Source organism: Cryptotermes secundus, unplaced genomic scaffold (assembly GCF_002891405.2).
Source record: "Cryptotermes secundus unplaced genomic scaffold, Csec_1.0 scaffold215, whole genome shotgun sequence".
Taxonomy (NCBI): domain Eukaryota; kingdom Metazoa; phylum Arthropoda; class Insecta; order Blattodea; family Kalotermitidae; genus Cryptotermes; species Cryptotermes secundus.
This window is the reverse complement of record NW_019743150.1, coordinates 174,075-192,112: the sequence shown is the minus strand read 5'-3', so window position 1 is coordinate 192,112 and position 18,038 is coordinate 174,075. Positions and strand designations below refer to the sequence as shown.

The 18,038-nt window shown below is 39.8% G+C and overlaps 1 protein-coding gene across 2 annotated transcripts in view; it reads right to left on the bottom strand.

Annotated features, from left to right (window-relative positions):
- Positions 1-3,546: 3,546 nt before the first annotated feature.
- LOC111873806 (zinc finger protein 271) overlaps positions 3,547-18,038 on the bottom strand; it is a 179,658-nt gene continuing 165,166 nt past the window's right edge. The window contains exons 1-5 of one of the 2 annotated variants that reach the window (XM_023868787.2): positions 12,648-12,725; positions 10,026-10,189; positions 8,692-8,838; positions 8,148-8,297; positions 3,547-5,276 (exon numbers count right to left, since the gene is read on the bottom strand). In XM_023868787.2, the coding sequence (XP_023724555.1) occupies positions 3,933-5,276; positions 8,148-8,297; positions 8,692-8,838; positions 10,026-10,088 (1,704 nt within the window). In that variant the 5' untranslated portion in view covers positions 10,089-10,189; positions 12,648-12,725 and the 3' untranslated portion in view covers positions 3,547-3,932. Of the gene's footprint in view, positions 5,277-8,147; positions 8,298-8,691; positions 8,839-10,025; positions 10,190-12,647; positions 12,726-18,038 lie in introns of those variants that run through there. The other variant, XM_023868788.2, reaches the window with a different exon arrangement.

The window sequence follows — 18,038 nt, the reverse complement described above, 5'->3', positions numbered from 1 at the left end:
GTACTAAACAAACAGTACAGTTAGTCGTTACTCTTTGGTTACTACTTTGTAATCCGTGATTAGTTTCACGGGATATTTTAAATTTTAAACACTAAATTAAAGGTTAGTCGTATAAAGTGAATTATTCAAGCTCTTTTCCGGCTGGGTGAAATTTTATATTTTTAGCATTCAAATTAATGTTATTTAATACATAAGTAGAAGCAAATTAATTGCCTTTTATGAAAGGCTTCAATCAGCTGCAGCCAACTGTGCCATACTGAATGGGTTAAAAAATATATATGACTCGGTTTAGTTTACATTTCTTCAAATTACAAATTTGATTTGCTGTTTCTGACTTTGTTCTCAGATTCCTTGGTTCTGAATAAAATTGGCACAGTCTGAATAGGTATCTTAATTGTTAATGTTTGTATTTACAGAGATTTCAAAATTGTACTGGAGCCAAGGAAATAATTCCCATGGATCAACACCTCACCTATAGTAAGTTGTTAAGGTTCCCCTTCCAGTGGATTGCCAGTATATTCCTTCCTCTAGCCTTCCACGTTATTCATAACCTTATCAACAGAAAAGCACTTTGGGTTTTGTTGACATAGGCCAAAAGGTGCTGGGTGCAGGCACAACAGTAAGCACCAAGAATTAAGTACTGTGATACTTATCTGTATGGCCTCATCATTGCACTAATGCATTAAAAATATTCCAGATGTGAATTAAACATCAGCATAAAATAAACACTTTGCAGTGTGGAATGTATTACACTAAACCTGATCAAACTGGATTAGGGTGAAGAATATGCACCCACCACATACAAAGGCTACTAACTACCTCTTCATATATGAGAATGGAATGACAGTCAGTAAACTGGATGAAACAATGTCTAATTCCTAGTAAGAGCAGAGATTTTTCACTACAGATCCAAACCAATACTGGAGTTCACCCAGGCTCTTTCCCTCAAAATATTGCCAGTCACTCACTTCCATCTAATGTTGAGGTTAATAATTTGAGCAGCTTTACCCCCACCTAAACACTCGTGGTACACACACTGACCCACTATGCTTTATACCCATTGCTTACATTTTGTCTGTCACTACTTTTATTGTGACGGCAAGTGTTTTACCTATGGATCCCATCTCTGCTGCTCAAGTCAGCAAGGCTATAAAGCACCTTAAACCATCAAAGTCTATTTTCAATTTCAGCAGTAACCGAGATCTTTGCAGCCGTGTGAAATGAGGCACCACTTTGGTTACAGATGTTTATATACTGTTATGCCTTACCTGGATAGTCAAGGGAAAACTATTTAAGTAATTCTGTTATCATTACAATTTACTTCTTCATAATCTTAGTAATTATGGGGGACCTTCTGATTGTCATGATTCAATGGCTATTTGACCAATACACTTTCATCTTATTTATAATTCTCAATGTATTCTTTTCATTTGTCATTAAGTCTGCAGTTCCACAAAGATGCACCTTAGCACCACTGCTGTCTAGGCAATAGCATTGCAGATTCTGCTAGTAGTCCATATTTTTGTCATCCCATCACACTGAAGGAGTGTCAAACTCTTTCATCTGAATGCCTGAGCAGTTTACACTGTGCAAACAGATGGTAGTTGTTGAGGATCTTGAGCACAGACTTACAAGTCAGATTCATTCATTCGTTTATTTACATTCCATGGATCCTTATATGGCTGGAAGACCAGTGGATATAGAAATAGTCAAAGACAACAAGACAAATCCCATCAGTTATATAAATACAAATTAATTATACTTAATCCATAATGAATGTATGTGAAGAAATCCACAGAAATGTTTATTATTTATTTACTACAATTATTTTAGACTTGGGAAGTGATATTTGGTACAAATCACCATAAGATGACAGTCAAGAACATTTCTCATAAGAAAGAGAAAAGGGCGATGTGAATGAGGCAGGATGTCAGGAGACACACACAGTTCCGTTTCATATCATTCACTCAAACAGAACTTTGAATAACCCTGCTTTACATGTCACATTACAACAATCCTATAACATTCCTGCATATATCCAATATGCTCGAGTTTATATTCATTGTGATTCTGATAGCAGAAAAGTATTTTGTATCTTTATTTTAATTTCCATAGATCCTTAGTGGCTACCAAAGCCATCAGATACAGAACATGTCACAATTTATATACAGGATGTTTCACGACTTTAGGGCATAACTGCAGTAAGTGATTTCCTAGGTCTTTGTGATCAAAAAAGTTCATATAAACACGTGTCCGATTTTGGACGGTTATGGAGTTATGACCATTTTAAACTCAGAATAGAAGGTAACGATTACTGACAATAAACGGAACAAAATAATAAACCAGCATAATACATGATACATTTAAAGTATGAATGTAAAGTTAACTTCTTGAAATTACCCTTAATTTGAATTTATTGGTGCTTAAAGCTGATTTTGGAAAATGCCACTGCCGGCTTCAACACAGGCTGCCGCTTGGTTGTGAACCGCACGGGTAGCATGTAGCAGCTTCAGCTGGCTGTCTCTTATGTGGTCAGCGGCGTCCAGAATGCAACCGAGCAAAGCATCTCGCATTGCCACCTTCACATTGTAAACCAGTTCTTTCATCCATCCCCCACACACAATCCAGTGGGCTTAAGCCTGGAAACCTGGCTGGCCAGTGGTGGGGACCGCAACGCCCAATCCATCGCCCAGGGAAACGATAGTTCAGGAAATTTGTAATTCCACGTGAAGAATGAGGAGGAGCCCCGTCGTGTTGGAAATACATACAACTTCGTTTATCCAAAGGCACATCCTCCAAAAGTTGAGGCAATTCCTCCTGTAGAAATGTGAGGTACGCCTCTCCTGTAAGACGACCTTCCAAGATGAAAGGACCTATCAGCTTATCGTCCAGAACTGCACACCACACATTGACACTGAAACGTTGTTGAAAGTTGCTTTCAACAGTGGCGTGGGGATTCTCATCTTTCCACAAATGAGAATTGTGTGTATTATTGACACCATTGTGATTAAATTGTGTACCTATACGTGGACTGCAGTGTACCATAGGAACAATGCCTTCTTCACTGACACCTTCATTAACACTACTTGGCTGCAATATGAATGCCGGGAAGTCTACCGGCATCTCGCAATGCCTGGTAAACTCCAGTAAACACTCTCCAGTTCGGTATTCTACAATTCAGAAACTGTTGCTGACATTCAGCTACGGCAAGAACTGAGTTACCGTCACAAACCCCGTACACATAAATCATATCTGCATACTCCTCAAATGAAAATGTAAATGGCATCGTGAATGTAACAGATGCACCGAGATGAGAACTGTTCTGAACACCAGTAGCCGCCACACTAGCCATGGTCGGACATACCAACCCACCACGCCTTAGGTACCTCTCAAGCGTTGAGATAACAAGATAGCTGTCTGTAGCTGGCTAAAAATAATGACCTGCCAGATGATAGATACAGTTCACATGAGGGCATGTAATGGGAATGAAAAAACTGTCACATGTTTATATGAACTTTTTTGATCACAAAGACCTAGGAAATCACCTCCTGCAGTTATGCCCTAAAGTCGTGAAACACCCTGTATATTGGTTCTGAGAAGAGAAACTAGTGCTCTTACAGCCACATTCATAGAAGGAACAATAATTATACAATTCAATAATTTAACCAAGATGTACAATTCATCAACTAAACATTAATACCTTACTACACTCATTCCTTAAAAATATATATACAAAAATCAAATTTTAAGTCTTTTATACAATATACCAATATAAACAGCATTATAAAAAGTGTAGTTCATCTTGTATTTAAAATTCGTCCAACGTACTGTACGCATAAAGGGGACCATAGGTACACTGCACTCTGTATGCACTGATAATGCTGGAGATTGCTCTGACAAATGAATAACTAATTACAAACATCAAAAGACTATCACACTTTACAATGTACATGCTGATGTGTCTTCAGATAACTCTTCCTAGTGAATGACTTACTACACACATCACACAGATATGGACGTTCTCCACTGTGTATGAGCTGATGTGTCTTCAGATGACTGTTCCTACTAAATGACTTATTGCACACATCACAGAGATATGGACGCTCTCCACTGTGTGTGCGCTGATGTGTCTTAAGATGACTGTTCCTACTAAATGACTTATCACACACATCACAGGGATATGGACGCTCCCCACTATGCGCACGTTGATGCGACTTCAGATGACTCCTCCTACTGAATGACACATGGCACATATCACAGAGATATGGGCGATCCCTAATATGTGTGCGTTGATGCGCGTTCAGAATACTCTTCATACTGAATGACTTACTACAAACTTCACACAGATATGGACGTTCCCCGCTATGTATGTGTTGATGTGTCTTCAGTTCACTCTTCCAGCTGAACGACTTATCACACACATCACAGAGGTACGGGCGCTCCCCTCCATGCACGCGCTGATGTCTCTTCAGATGACTGTTCATGCTGAATGACTTACTACAGACATCACAGAGATATGGCTGCTTCCCATTGTGTGTGTGTTGATGCAATTTCAGACAACTCTTCCTACTGAATGACTTTTCACACACATCACAAAGATACGGACGCTGCCCATGATGTGTGCTTTGATGTATCTTTAGAATACCCTTCGTGCTGAATGACCTATTACAAACATCACACAGATATTGGTGCTCCCCACTATGTATGTGCTGATGTGCCTTCAGATATGGACGCTCCCCACTGTGTATCCGTTGATGTCTCTTCAGATTACTGTCCCTACTGAATGACTTATTACATGTGTAGCAGAGATATGGACGCTCCCCACTATGTGTGCGTTTATGTTTTTCCAGATCGCTCTTCCAAATGAACGACATATCACACACATTGCAGAGATTTGGGCAGCCTGCACTATGTGTGCGCTGATGTGTCTTCAGATCATTCTTCCAACTGAATGATTTGTCACACACATTGCAGAGAAATGGGCGCTCCCCACTATGTATATGTTGATGTCTCTTCAGATTACTGTTCCGACTGAACGACTTATTACACACATCACAAAGATATGGACACTCCCCTCTATGTATGCGCTGATGTGTCTTCAGATCACTCTTCCAGCTGAATGACTTATCACACACATCACAGAGAAATGGACGATTCCCACCATGTATGCACTGATGCGTCTCCAGATGACCTTTCACGCTGAATGACTTGTTACACACATCACAGGAATATGGATGATCCTCACCATGTGCAAGTTGACGTTCATTCAGAGTCCACTGCCAAAGCGAGAAATAATTATTAAATTATATGTACTGCACTGTGTCCCATAACCTACAGAAAAAAAAAGAACCGCGATTTTTGACCGCAAGCTAACTATACCGACCGAGCGACTGCCACTTGTCGGCGAAGTTAGTACCAACTTTAGTGGATAGAGGGTGTCGCGTGGTCAGCACAATGAATTTCCATGGCCGTTAATTTCGGTTTTCTAGACCAGAGCTGCTATTTCCTTGAAACAGCTCCTCAATTATCGTCACGAGGCTGGGTGGACCCCGTTCCAGACTTCTACTTTTCAGAAAATCTGGTAATGCCGGGAATCGAACCCAGAAATTTTGTTATGTGCTGTAAGTGATTCAACAATCCTAATTCCCTTACATTTTATAACACTAGCACATTCAGAATGGCATATACGTGTAATATTGACTGTGGAACCTTTCTTTGAAGAGTGGCACACAATTTCAGCAGGACTACAGGACCACACAAANTAAGTGATTCAACAATCCTAATTCCCTTACATTTTATAACACTAGCTCATTCAGAATGGCACACAATTTCAGCAGGACTACAGGACCACACAAGACTAAATGTGGTCTCTGTGGACTGTTCTTGATGAATCAACATTTTTGACGGAATTAAATCAAGAATGCTGCTGTGAAAGTCACAAAACATGTGGTTCAACATGCATAAAAGAAGTTATCTTTTTTTTCAGTGCTGTTACTACTGTGACTATATAGCATTGGTGAGAGGATGATTAATGAATATGGAGCAGCTGGTGAAATTAGAATGTGCAGGAGAAACCAAAATATTTAAGAGATCCTGGCCCCAGTGCCACCTATCCACCAAAAATCCCACATTACTTGACCTGGGATGGAACCTGGGCCATCACAGTGGGAAACTGGTGACTATTTGTCTGCACTATGGCATGGCCTTTCCATCATGTTGATATGAAATATATTTAAGTACTGGAATATACTTCTTAAAAGAGTCATTCTGACATGAGGAAAGAGAACCGGTAAAACTTATCTAAATGTGGACAGAACCTGCAACTATATCTTGCAGTGGTATGCAAGTCACTGGTACCATTGTAGATGGACTACATTCATGTGTACACTAACAGTTTTATATAGTTTACAAGAAGAAACAGGATCACCTGTCATAAAAAAAAAGATTTGTACTCTCGGTTCCAATTATTAATTGTAATATCCCAAATAAATTATTAATTACACTTTTCAATTTTGATATTCTACTCACAATTATGCCTAACTAAACTCCAGAAAGCAGAGTCCTTGAGAAGCTAAGCCATGTGGCTCAAACAAGCTAGAGGCAGCAATGCTGTATTCAGGGACAAATTGCCAAGAGAAAAGCTCTACACATTGCCACAAGGTTGGGCACTGAAGACTTTAAACCTTCTAATGGCTGGATTGCCAGTTTCAAGCAGTGGCATGGTGTCATGTATAAAATTGTACTGGAACAGTTAAAAAATGTACTTTCTTCAACAGTGGGGTAAAGGCGAAAGGAACAATTACTCCAAATGACTGTGGGAGGGGGGAAGAAAAGGTAAAGGTATCCCTGTAACAGGCTGCAGAGGCCCATAAGGTTGTGAGATGTCGAGGCTCCAACATTTTCTAGACAACTGGCTCACAGATAGCAGAGAGGTTGTGAGCTTTACATGCTGGTCATCCTTTACTCCCAGGAAGTTTCCTGGTACTCATTTCTGTTAGAGGCTGAGTCAATCCCAGTGCCATGCGGCTGGAAGGATTTGGTCAATTGAAAAATCCAATGACCTCATTGGGAATGTAACCCACAATCTTCCAGCTTGTAGCACAGTGCCTCAACCAACTATGCTACCGCATACCCCCAAACTGTTGTTGGGTTACAAACCTAAAATCACTTTCAATGCTGAGAAGCCCTGGCTGTCCTTCAGGCATCCACCTCACAAGACATTGCATCTGAAAGGGGATTGCTGCAATGATGGAAAGAATTCCAACGAGAGGACAATATTTCTGTTAGCCTGCAGTGCTGATGGGACTGACAGACACCCACAATTATTCACTGGGAAGAGTGAAAACCCCCAGTGCCTTAAAAATTTCAGAAAGCTACCCACAAAATATGTAGCTAACAGTAAAGCATGGGTTTAAGCAGGCCAGCTTTACTGATGGTTTAAGGGCATTAGATGCCAAAATGAGTTCAAAAATAGAAAGATTTTACTTGTAATTGACCTGTGTGCTGTTCTTCCCCAAAACACGTTACCTAACGAACGTGAAAGTTGTTTTTCTCTCAGACTCTACAGCATTCTCCACGGAATAATCAGGTCATTCCAACTTCATTATCAGTTCAATGTGGAATCAGTTTAAATGAAACCAATGATGGTGAAGATGCAACAGAATGCAGCATAGCCAAAGATGACTGGGGCCAGCTGAGAGCACCTGCAGACCTTAGAACAGATGGTGGATTAAAAATATACATCTGATGTGTCTGAGGGGAAGAGGAATTTCACTTTTATACAGAACAGGCAAAAACATAGATCTTTATACATTTTTCATCTTTGTGTTTTTAGACAGCAGGTGGTAAGACAAAGAATTGTGAACAGAGTAGTATGAAGTGCTCCCTGCTTTTAATCTCTTCTTAATGTCTTTGTGATGTAATTCTTATTTGGTAAAATAATTTCCAAATATTTAAACTTCACCACATTTTCAAAGAATTTATTATAACTACCTCATATATAATAATTTTATTTTCCATTCATGTGATGAGAATTTCCATTCACCAGAGTGAACTTGCTTCATCTGTACTGAAAGGCAGACAGACAATAAAAATTCAGTTTATTTGCAAAATATGTCTAACAATGGACATACAAACATCAAACTCACCTCTTGGTCAACTTTTGCTGCTGAAAGTATTGGCTCAGGACCATTTTCATTTTGTGAATCTGTTAGCTCCTGAACTTTGACATCATTGGCCTTATTTCCATCATGAGGAGATGTCAGACATGTCTCGCTACATAAACTAGGTCCACCATTCTATGCAATCATGCAGAGACAAATTACATACTCATACAGAATAAGAAGGAAAAATAAAGCTCTTTATATTTCAGTCTTTGCATTATTAAATAGCAGGTGGGAAGACATAGAATCGAGAATTGAGCGGCACCAAGCATTCTCTGATAATCATCTACTCTTAATTTTTTTCTGATGTAATCCTGACTTGGTACAATCACTTCCATATCTGAATGGTGTCATATTACAAAGAATGTATTAGCTGCCTTCATATTATGGCTTTATCTTTTATTCTTGTGATGAGATTTTCCATTTTCCAGAGTGATGTTACTTTATGTTTAGTGACTGACAGGCAGAGATGAGAGACAACAGGCAATTCAGTTTATATACAAAATGGACACACAAACATGCACCTCACCTCTTGGTCATCCTTTAGTGCTGAAAATATTGACTCCAGGTAATCTTCATCCTCTGCATATGTGAAATCCTCAACTCTGACACCAGTGGCCTGATTTTCATCATAAGATGTTAAATATGTCTCACTATACAAATCAGGTCCAGCATTCTGTAAATATGTGCAGAAATGTAAGCCTATCATATCTTTTTAATCACGATAGTGCTCCCTCATTACATGAAATAGGACAGATTTTCAATACAATTTCTTTATTAGAATCCGTCACAACACAACAATATCAAGGTCAAGGCCAAGATTGGCTCGGCTACATGTTTCGGCTATTAAAGCCATCATCAGGCAAATACATGATTAACATATTCACACCACTGAACTACAGGACTGGTAAAACTGGATACATGATAATATTACATTATAAAATGCTTGGCATAAACGTACAAAGAACCAGACTATATAAGAATGAAAGTTAATGGGTAAAACAAGGCTAAGACTCAAAATAAAAATCATTACTATTAATTGCGTGGAGAAGAGATCTTGAGTAGCGAAGAGTCATCCACAAGGTACATAAAATGTATATAAAAGTATGCAGTCTACACAACAATATTCTGTATTTAAAACAAAATAGATACTATCGTATCAACATTTGTTTTATTGACGCTACATGTTTCGACCCTTATACCGGGTCATCATCAGGCGTACAATGATACCAGACTCAAGTTGTTGAATTGCATCTAATTCTTCAATAAGAATCCTTATTGCACACTTGAGTGTTTTTAAATGCATAAATTGCATCTTTCAGTTAAAATTAAAAATTAGAGACTAAAATGTACAGATGAACACAATAAGCAAATCACAGAGACAGGATACATTAAATTTACTATACCTGAGAAATTCTTCATAATTAGTAAGCTGTCATTAAGTATCTAACACTTTACTTCATTTAATTGAAAGCCACAATATGAACACCATAACCATTTCAATCTGTAACCTTCTTTACAGACTTCAGTCATGGGTTTGAATCCCGATGAGGTGGATTTTTTTTCAATTCACCTAAACCTTCCAGCCGTACTATGGCCCTGGGGTCAACTCAGCCTTAACAGAAATGAGAACCAGGAATTTTCCTGGGGAGTAAAAGGCAGGTGGCATGTAAGGCTGACAACCTTCCCTCCATCTGTGAGCCAGAAAATATGGGAGCCTCAACGTCTCACAACCCTATGGGCCTTCATGGCCTGTTACGGGGATAGATTTACCCTTTTTCTAAAGACTTCAGGAGATGGAAAATGAAATTGAGTCCTCTTTCAGGGGGGTAGGAGATGGGCACACAAGCACAGAACACTCACCATACATTCCATCAGAAGAGAATGCAAAATTTCTTCTAAGTTCAAACCTTGTTCATCACACATGATGGCTTTCTGGTTGTGAAGGACAGTGGCTGACAAGAATACTTGTGATACAGCTTTATACTTCTGAGGAGTGTATCAAACTTGAAACAGTTGTCCAGGTTCTGAAAAAAAAAAAAATTCTTATTATATAGAGATATATATTCATATTTCTAAGAGGCAAAGGGACATATGCTACACATTTGGATATAGTGCAACTTCTGTTACTTTCTGAATGGGCTGGTACAGTAACAATGCCAGGTTCTTGGAAGTAATTTTAGTCATTTTCTTTTCAAGCACTCAGACACATTAACTGATTATGATGTAATGGATGTCTGAGCAGTTGATTCATCTGATTAATTCTGAAGAAAGTTTTAGAATATTTAGCATTAAATCTCATAACAATCCATCAGTATAAACTTTGATTTTAATTATATTTATTACTAAGAATTTTTTTTTAATTTGCTTAGTGGGGGGTGCAGTCCAACTGGGTCCACTCAGCACGGTGGCCACTGATTGGCCTATTGTAGCCTGCTCCGGGCGATTATGATGATGGAGAATTTGGTGGAATGAAGATTGGCAGGGGAAACCGAAGTACTCAGAGAAAACCTACTCCAGTGTGACTTTGTTCACCACAAATCCCACTTGACCAGACCCGGGATCGAACCTGGGCCACCACGGTGGGAAGCCAGTGACTAACTGCTTGAGCTATGACACGGCTATTACTAAGGGCTTACTCCAAACTGTTAATTTGACTTAGAACTCTTGCTGCTGTCAAATGTTAATGATGGTGTCTTTGTTAGTATGGCTATATTGTCAGATGGAATGCTATTTATATAACTTTGAGGAGGTTCTGGAAAGCAGGGGGATTATGTAAGGGCCTACTGCATATAGTTTTGGTGGTTCAGGGGAAGGAATACACACTCCATCTTAACCACATGCTTTCAGTATCCTGGTGTGGCTGACAGGACAAGAGCCTACAGACTTACAATTTCTCTTCAATATTCCCCCCATTAAACTGTCAAGCAGCTACAATGAAGTGAGCTTAAGCACAACATGCCTGTTGGCTCTAATCCCAAGCCACTGCCTCTGCATCAATCAATCAATCAATTACTTCTTGTGTCAAAATGCTGTGAGAGTTGCACACTAAATGGGTGTTCCTGCACAATATCCATGTCAAAAGTAAAAAGATTCAAGCATAAATTCCACCACTGGAAAACTATTCATACAACTGTAAATAAATGTAGACAGACATGATCACTATTGAGGGGGAGAAGAGTCAAAATGCTGACTGCCTGTTTAGAAACTGGATTAAGTTCATGCTAGGCTTGAACATTCCATGTTGTATTCTAGCATCCTGTTGCACTGATTCATATTCATAATGTGTATGTATCCAACGGTACAACGCACGCAGCCACAAGAGTAGAACACATCATAAGACATAATATACACACATTAGAAACATAAGAAGAACGACTCCCATGTGGATGATCAATAATACACACAAATTTAAAATATGACATATGAGATAATAGGTTTTAAATACATAAACTTTATTATTATATAAGGATGTATACAAATTTAATATTATTCGTAAATGGACATATAAAGGCAAGCAGTGAAATAGTTGATGGATTGATACACCTGAAGATGGCAGCATACTGCCGAAACATGTAGTGTAGAGGTGGTAAATTGGGAATTTATGCATTTGAAGACTGTTAATACATACACATTATGAATTGAACATTCCATTCAAAAACCTCTTAGATGACTCGCACAGGAGAGAGGGTATATGGTATATGTTTAAAAACGAAGACCAATGAGTAAATGCGAACTTTATAAGGAAGTGCATGGAATGGGAACATAACAACTGGGACGACTTCTGGAATCTGCTGTTGGCCAAGAGTAGTAATGTCCATTGCACTGCAGTTCTGCAAATGTGCAGAATGAGTCAAAACGAGCATGTCTCTCTTCTGCTGGGCTGGGCTAAAAATTTGCAACGGGCTTCCTATGCTCTCAGTGTGCAACAGAGATGGTCAAAATGGGTCTTTCCCCATATCCCATTAATTTATAATGAGTAATCTATGTGGTTCCACTTATTTAATATCAGCAGATATCTCATACTAGACCCAGGATTTTATAAAAACCACCATTAATACTATCAGCATCACCGTCTCTTAAGGGTTATTTGGTGTAAACAAGCATTCAAAGGAAGGAATTAAATTATTATTAAATAATACAGCATTAATACAATACCAGCATCTGCATTATCCACCTTCTAACGGAGAAAAGTGGTTCCATATAGCCCTACTTCCCCTAAATACGCTGAATCTACTTAAATAGCAATTAACTGAAATGTGGGATATTTACTTAAAACGTATAAAAACAATATGTAAAGAGATGATAATTTTTGTAGTACTTGTCTTTGTTTTCTAACAGTTCGGGTATACTTTGGTATTCAACAAAAATAAAAACTCTTAAATAAACGTCGCATAAGTATGCTGTGCAATATATTTGATGAAATAATTAATGCGGCGTACTCTTTACAAAGTAAATACAAAAACGCAGGAATGGAATACATACCAAACTTATACCAGCATTTCCCGCACCTGGACAAAGCTTGCAAAGAGAAGCGTACTGCTATCTACGAGGATAAAAACCAAAGACTATCAAAGACAAAGACATACAATACGACGGCCAAGAAGCCAGTGATCAGGCAAGCCAACATCACAAATGGGAAATACTGCATGCAAAGTCGGTATATAAGACCACCAAAATTCTCACACTGTTCCACTGCTATCCATGTGCTTGAAAATCTTAAAACCAACCTTATGCATGCTAATAGAGAAAGTTAAACTGAATTATTGACTTAGTTGGTCACCTCAGGGCTTCTAACTCAAAATCACCGAGCCCTGCTTAGTACTTTACATATCAACCTGGCCACTGCTGACTGCCTTGTAATTTTTTTCTATATACAGTTACTAATATCTGCTTTGCGGTGATCATATCTATGTATAGGAACTGGGCCCATAAAATTCAAAAGCAATTACTCAAATGTTGTCAGGTAAATGCTGTCTAGAACCAGCTGCTAACGGTTTTATAAAATGCACTGACACTGCATAGAATTTTGGAATCAATATATCTGTATTTACACAGGGGCTTTATTGGAGTCATGTGAAATAGACTGAAAAACTACAGGCAATGTTTTGAAAGTACTTTTTGTAAAGCTTTTTTTTTTTTAAATTCCCCATTTTTTCTAAACAGGAGAAGAGTATTAACATATATTTTGGGAACGGAATGATGCTCTCATGTGTTGACCTGCATAACTTGATCTGTTCGTCAGTGAACATTGCATCTCTATGTAAGATTTGTTACATTTATAATGAGTGAGGATCCATGTACAAAAGCTGAAGATTCTGCACTGGGATTTGCTAACTAACTGAGATTATATGTGCCATTTCTGAGTCCCTTCAAGGGAATTCTGAGTTCTGAGCCGATATACAAACAAATGTTGAATGACTTTGCCATCTTCCTGTTTCCTGTATTTAAGGGCAACCGAGATTATGCAAATAAACTCTAATTATTACATTAAATCTTTCAACTTCATATTTTTGGAGCAGGTTCTTCCAAAATGCTGGTATTTATCTACCAATATACATGGCATCATATTCCAGAATACCGAACTCTTAACTCTACAAGAGTTTATATGAACTTCAAACCCCTAAATCCCTATATCACAAAAAAGTACAGTGGTCCCAATGATTATTCAGTCTATCAGATTTTACCTCTTTACAAATTTGCTTCTTTAAAATTAATTTACAATATTATCCCCTGTCACATCAAGAGAAGAATGTAGATTCTATGTGGTTGAGAACAGGGCAACTGACGAGGGTACCTGGGCATAAGAGAGAGAAAGCAACAGGAATCTTGGAAGAAAGGCATAATTAGGAGCTTCAGAATTTGCATTTTTTTTTTCAAATAGTAAAACAAATCTTACAGAAATATGGTGAGTGGGTGTGAACTAAATTCATCTGGGTTAGGAGAGACCCATAACAGGATCTTGTGAACATGACATTAAGTTTCTGAGTCCCATAATAAATGGGGGGAAATTCTTTAGTAAATGGCTGTTAGGTTCTAAGGATGGGCTCTGTTTCATGCCGTGAAAATATTTTCTTCCCACTTCAAAATGTGGTCTAGTGGTCAGAGTTCCTAGCTACAGATCTAGAGGTCCCGGGTTCGATTCCCGGCTCTATCAGATTTTCTGAGAAGTAGTGGATCTTTAACGTGGTCCACTCAGCCTCGTGAGGATAACTGAAGATCTATTTGAAGGATATAGCTGCTCCGGTCTAGAAAACCGAAATTAACGGCCGTGGGGATTGGTTGCGCTTACCATGCAACACCCTTTATCCGCGAAAGCTGGCAATAACTTCGCCGACAAGCGGCGGTCGGTTGGTCGGTATAATTCGCTTGCGAGATAAGATCACGGAGTTTTAAGTTCATTCATACCACTCTCGTACTAAAAGATGAATATTAAATTTTAGAGAAGCAGGCTACAAAGTTAAGTTGATGGATCTTGTAGGATTCGAAGTTTTCACAGCTGTGGTCATATTCTGTATATTCTGGGATATAACGCTGTGTAGTACGTTGATATCCGTTTTCAACGGACTACAAGGCGTTATGTTCCAAACATAGAACTTCTAATGAATCTTGCACAGAGTGTGATGAATCAAGTGAGTAAAAGTTGAGTGATGTCAGTGCGTACAAACCCAACTTTCTGCTTTCTTTCTGTATCAACACCCACCTGAAGAGGGTGAGATCCTCTAACTTTCACGCTCGTTCAATCCTCCGATACAGTTCACCGCAACACAAGAAGATCCAGCGGCCAAGATGCTGTGCTGACTTAGAAAACAACAGAACAGGTTCTAGCGGTAACATTCGCGTTCCTGAGGTACCACATCCAGGTCTCAGTCAGGGTACAAGTCGTCGTGATACAGTTTTCATGTATTTAACAAGTCGGCAATGCAACAGAAAAAAACTCCGTGGCCTGTATTCCGCAAGCGAACTATACCGACCGAGTGACCGCCGCTTGTTGGCGAAGTTAGTGCCAACTTTTGGGGATAGAAAGCGTCATGTGGTCAGCGCAACGCATCCCCACGGCCGTTAATCTCGGTTTCCTAGACCGGAGCCGCTATTTCCTTGAAATAGCTCCTCAATTATCCGCACGAGGCTTAGTGGACCCCGTTCCAGATCCACTACTTCTCAGAAAATCTGGCAGCGCCGGGAATCGAAACCGGGACCTGTGGATCTGTAGGCAGGAACTCTGACCACTAGGCCACAGAGGCGGTCTAGTTAGCAATGCAACATGTGTCTATTAGGTATGCCATGTGTGGCAATTCGTCTGTGTGCATGTACGAGAACAAGGGAATGGATTTTCATGAAATTTTGTATTGGAAAATTTTATTAAAATTTGTCGATATATTTCAAACTTCAGTTAGAATTGGACAACAACGATGGACAATTTTACCCAAAGAAAACGAATCATCCACACACATCCTGTGTGACTGTGAGGCCATAGCTTATTTAAGATTTCGTCACTTGGGTCAGTTTTTTATGGAACCAAGTGACTTTTATGACTTCCCCATAAGCAGGGTTGTCAGCTTTATGCACCGGCTGCCATTTACCCCCCCCCCCCCGTAAGAATCCTGGTACTCATTTCTGTTAGAGGCTGAGTCGACCCCAGGGATCTAGTGCGGCTGGAAAGAGTGGGCTAATTGAAAAATCTGCTGACCTCATAGGGAATCGAACTTGCGACCTTTCGACTTGTAGTATAGTGTCTGAACCAACTACGCTTTTGAGTGCCCCACTGAGACATGTAGTGTTGTGTAATGAGAAGAGAAGAAGACGTTGAAGTCGCACAAAGACGGCGGTAAGTAAGAACGCGGAGACACACTGCATCACAGACTATGAAGAACAGGAGTTCCTGTGATGTGACGTCTTATAGACTTATAGAAGTTTACTGACGTTTCGGAAGGACGTACTGTCCTCATCCTCAGAAAGTGCTTGATTATTTGCTTGTTGAGGTTTCTGTTCGGCCCTGAAGATGGAGTTAATACGTCAGTACTGCAGCGATAACCTTAAAACTAACATCTCACGGTCTACCTTACCTGACAGTGGCCGGGGGAAACATCTGTGGTTGCCAAGTACTGTACTTAGCCTTTCACCTTCATTCACTGTTGTTAAATACTGGGTCTTCCCACCGGAATCAAGAAGAAACACCCCCCACCACGACATTATCGAATCATCCTATAAGTATTGTGGGAACAGAGGAGAGATATCAGTAGAGTTCCCTGAGATGTAGGAAGGTGAAGGAATCTGGGAGTCAGCAGTGAAAATGACGACCGGGTAACGATTTCATCAGTCACAATTTAAGGGTATGTTATTGTTTCTTGTGTATCGCGCTTTGTTGCAAATTTCGCTTTCAGTAAAATATCAAAGAACATGTTTGTAAAGATATTTAACTTTTTGTAATTACAGCGGTGTTTGTGAAGGTTATATTTTCGTGGGAGCGATGTTACTTTTTTTTTTAAGTTTCCTGGGGTGGGGTGAGACTGGTATCCCTTGGTACGTCAGCCACTAATTGGCCTATTGTACTAGCCCCGAACGATAGCTGAAGAGTGTGGAGCAGACTGTGGAATGAGAATTGGCAGGGGAAACCGAAGAACTCGGAGAAAACCTGCCACAGTGCCACTTTGTCCACAACAAATCCCACATGACCTGACCTGGGTTCGAACCCGGACCGCCGCGGTGGGAAACCGGCTACTAACCGCCTGAGCTATGGCACGGCACTTAGCGATGTCATACAGTCCTTTACGACTTTACCAACGTCCTGGAGCAACATACTGTCTCCATCTTCTTCCATGACAAAGAATGCAGTATGTCTCTCCGAAACGTCGGTAACGATCTACCAGGCTACAAGGTGCCGCAGACAGAAGGACAACAATTTTCAAAATTAAGGGTATTTAAAANTCGGAGAAAACCTGCCACAGTGCCACTTTGTCCACAACAAATCCCACATGACCTGACCTGGGTTCGAACCCGGACCGCCGCGGTGGGAAACCGGCTACTAACCGCCTGAGCTATGGCACGGCACTTAGCGATGTCATACAGTCCTTTACGACTTTACCAACGTCCTGGAGCAACATACTGTCTCCATCTTCGTCCATGACAAAGAATGCAGCATGTCTCTCCGAAACGTCGGTATCGATCTACCAGGCTACAAGGTGCCGCATACAGAAGGACAACAATTTTCAAAATTAAGGGTATTTGAAAGGGGGCAACCGGTAGCGTAGTTAGTTGAGGCACTATGCTACAAGCCGGAAGGTCGCGGGTTCAATTCCCGACGAGTTCATTTTAGTTTTCAATTGACTTAATCCTTTCAGCCGCACTATGGCCCTGGGGTAAATACAAGATTCGTAAAGGGCTTTTCTCCAGTAACGTAAAGCGAAGAAGTCGCTTTGAAAAACCCGGGTGTTCATAGGAGGATAATATTAAAATGAATCTTAAGGAAAATGGATGTGAAGGTCTGTACAGACTGTCAGAATACGGACGAGTGGCGGGATTTTTGTGGACACGGTATTGAAACTGGGGGTTTCATGAAAGAGAGGGACTTTTGACTAGCTGAGAAACTGGTAGCTTCGAAAGGACCCTGCTCCGTATACTTAGCCAGTTAAGGAGAACATGTAACTCAAATAAAACGAGCAAAATAAATTTACAAAATAATTTAAAATGTATGTGTTTTAATCATCATTTAAAAGCAACGAATTGCGTGCTTGGGAAGACTAAATTAACATAAATATAAAGTGTTACGTCGCCTCTAAACTCAATACTAAACTTCAAACTTAATTTATGCCTTAAAAATTTCGGGGCGGCTAGAAGTGATAACATAATCTAGAGCAACAAGGTTCCTCCATTCGG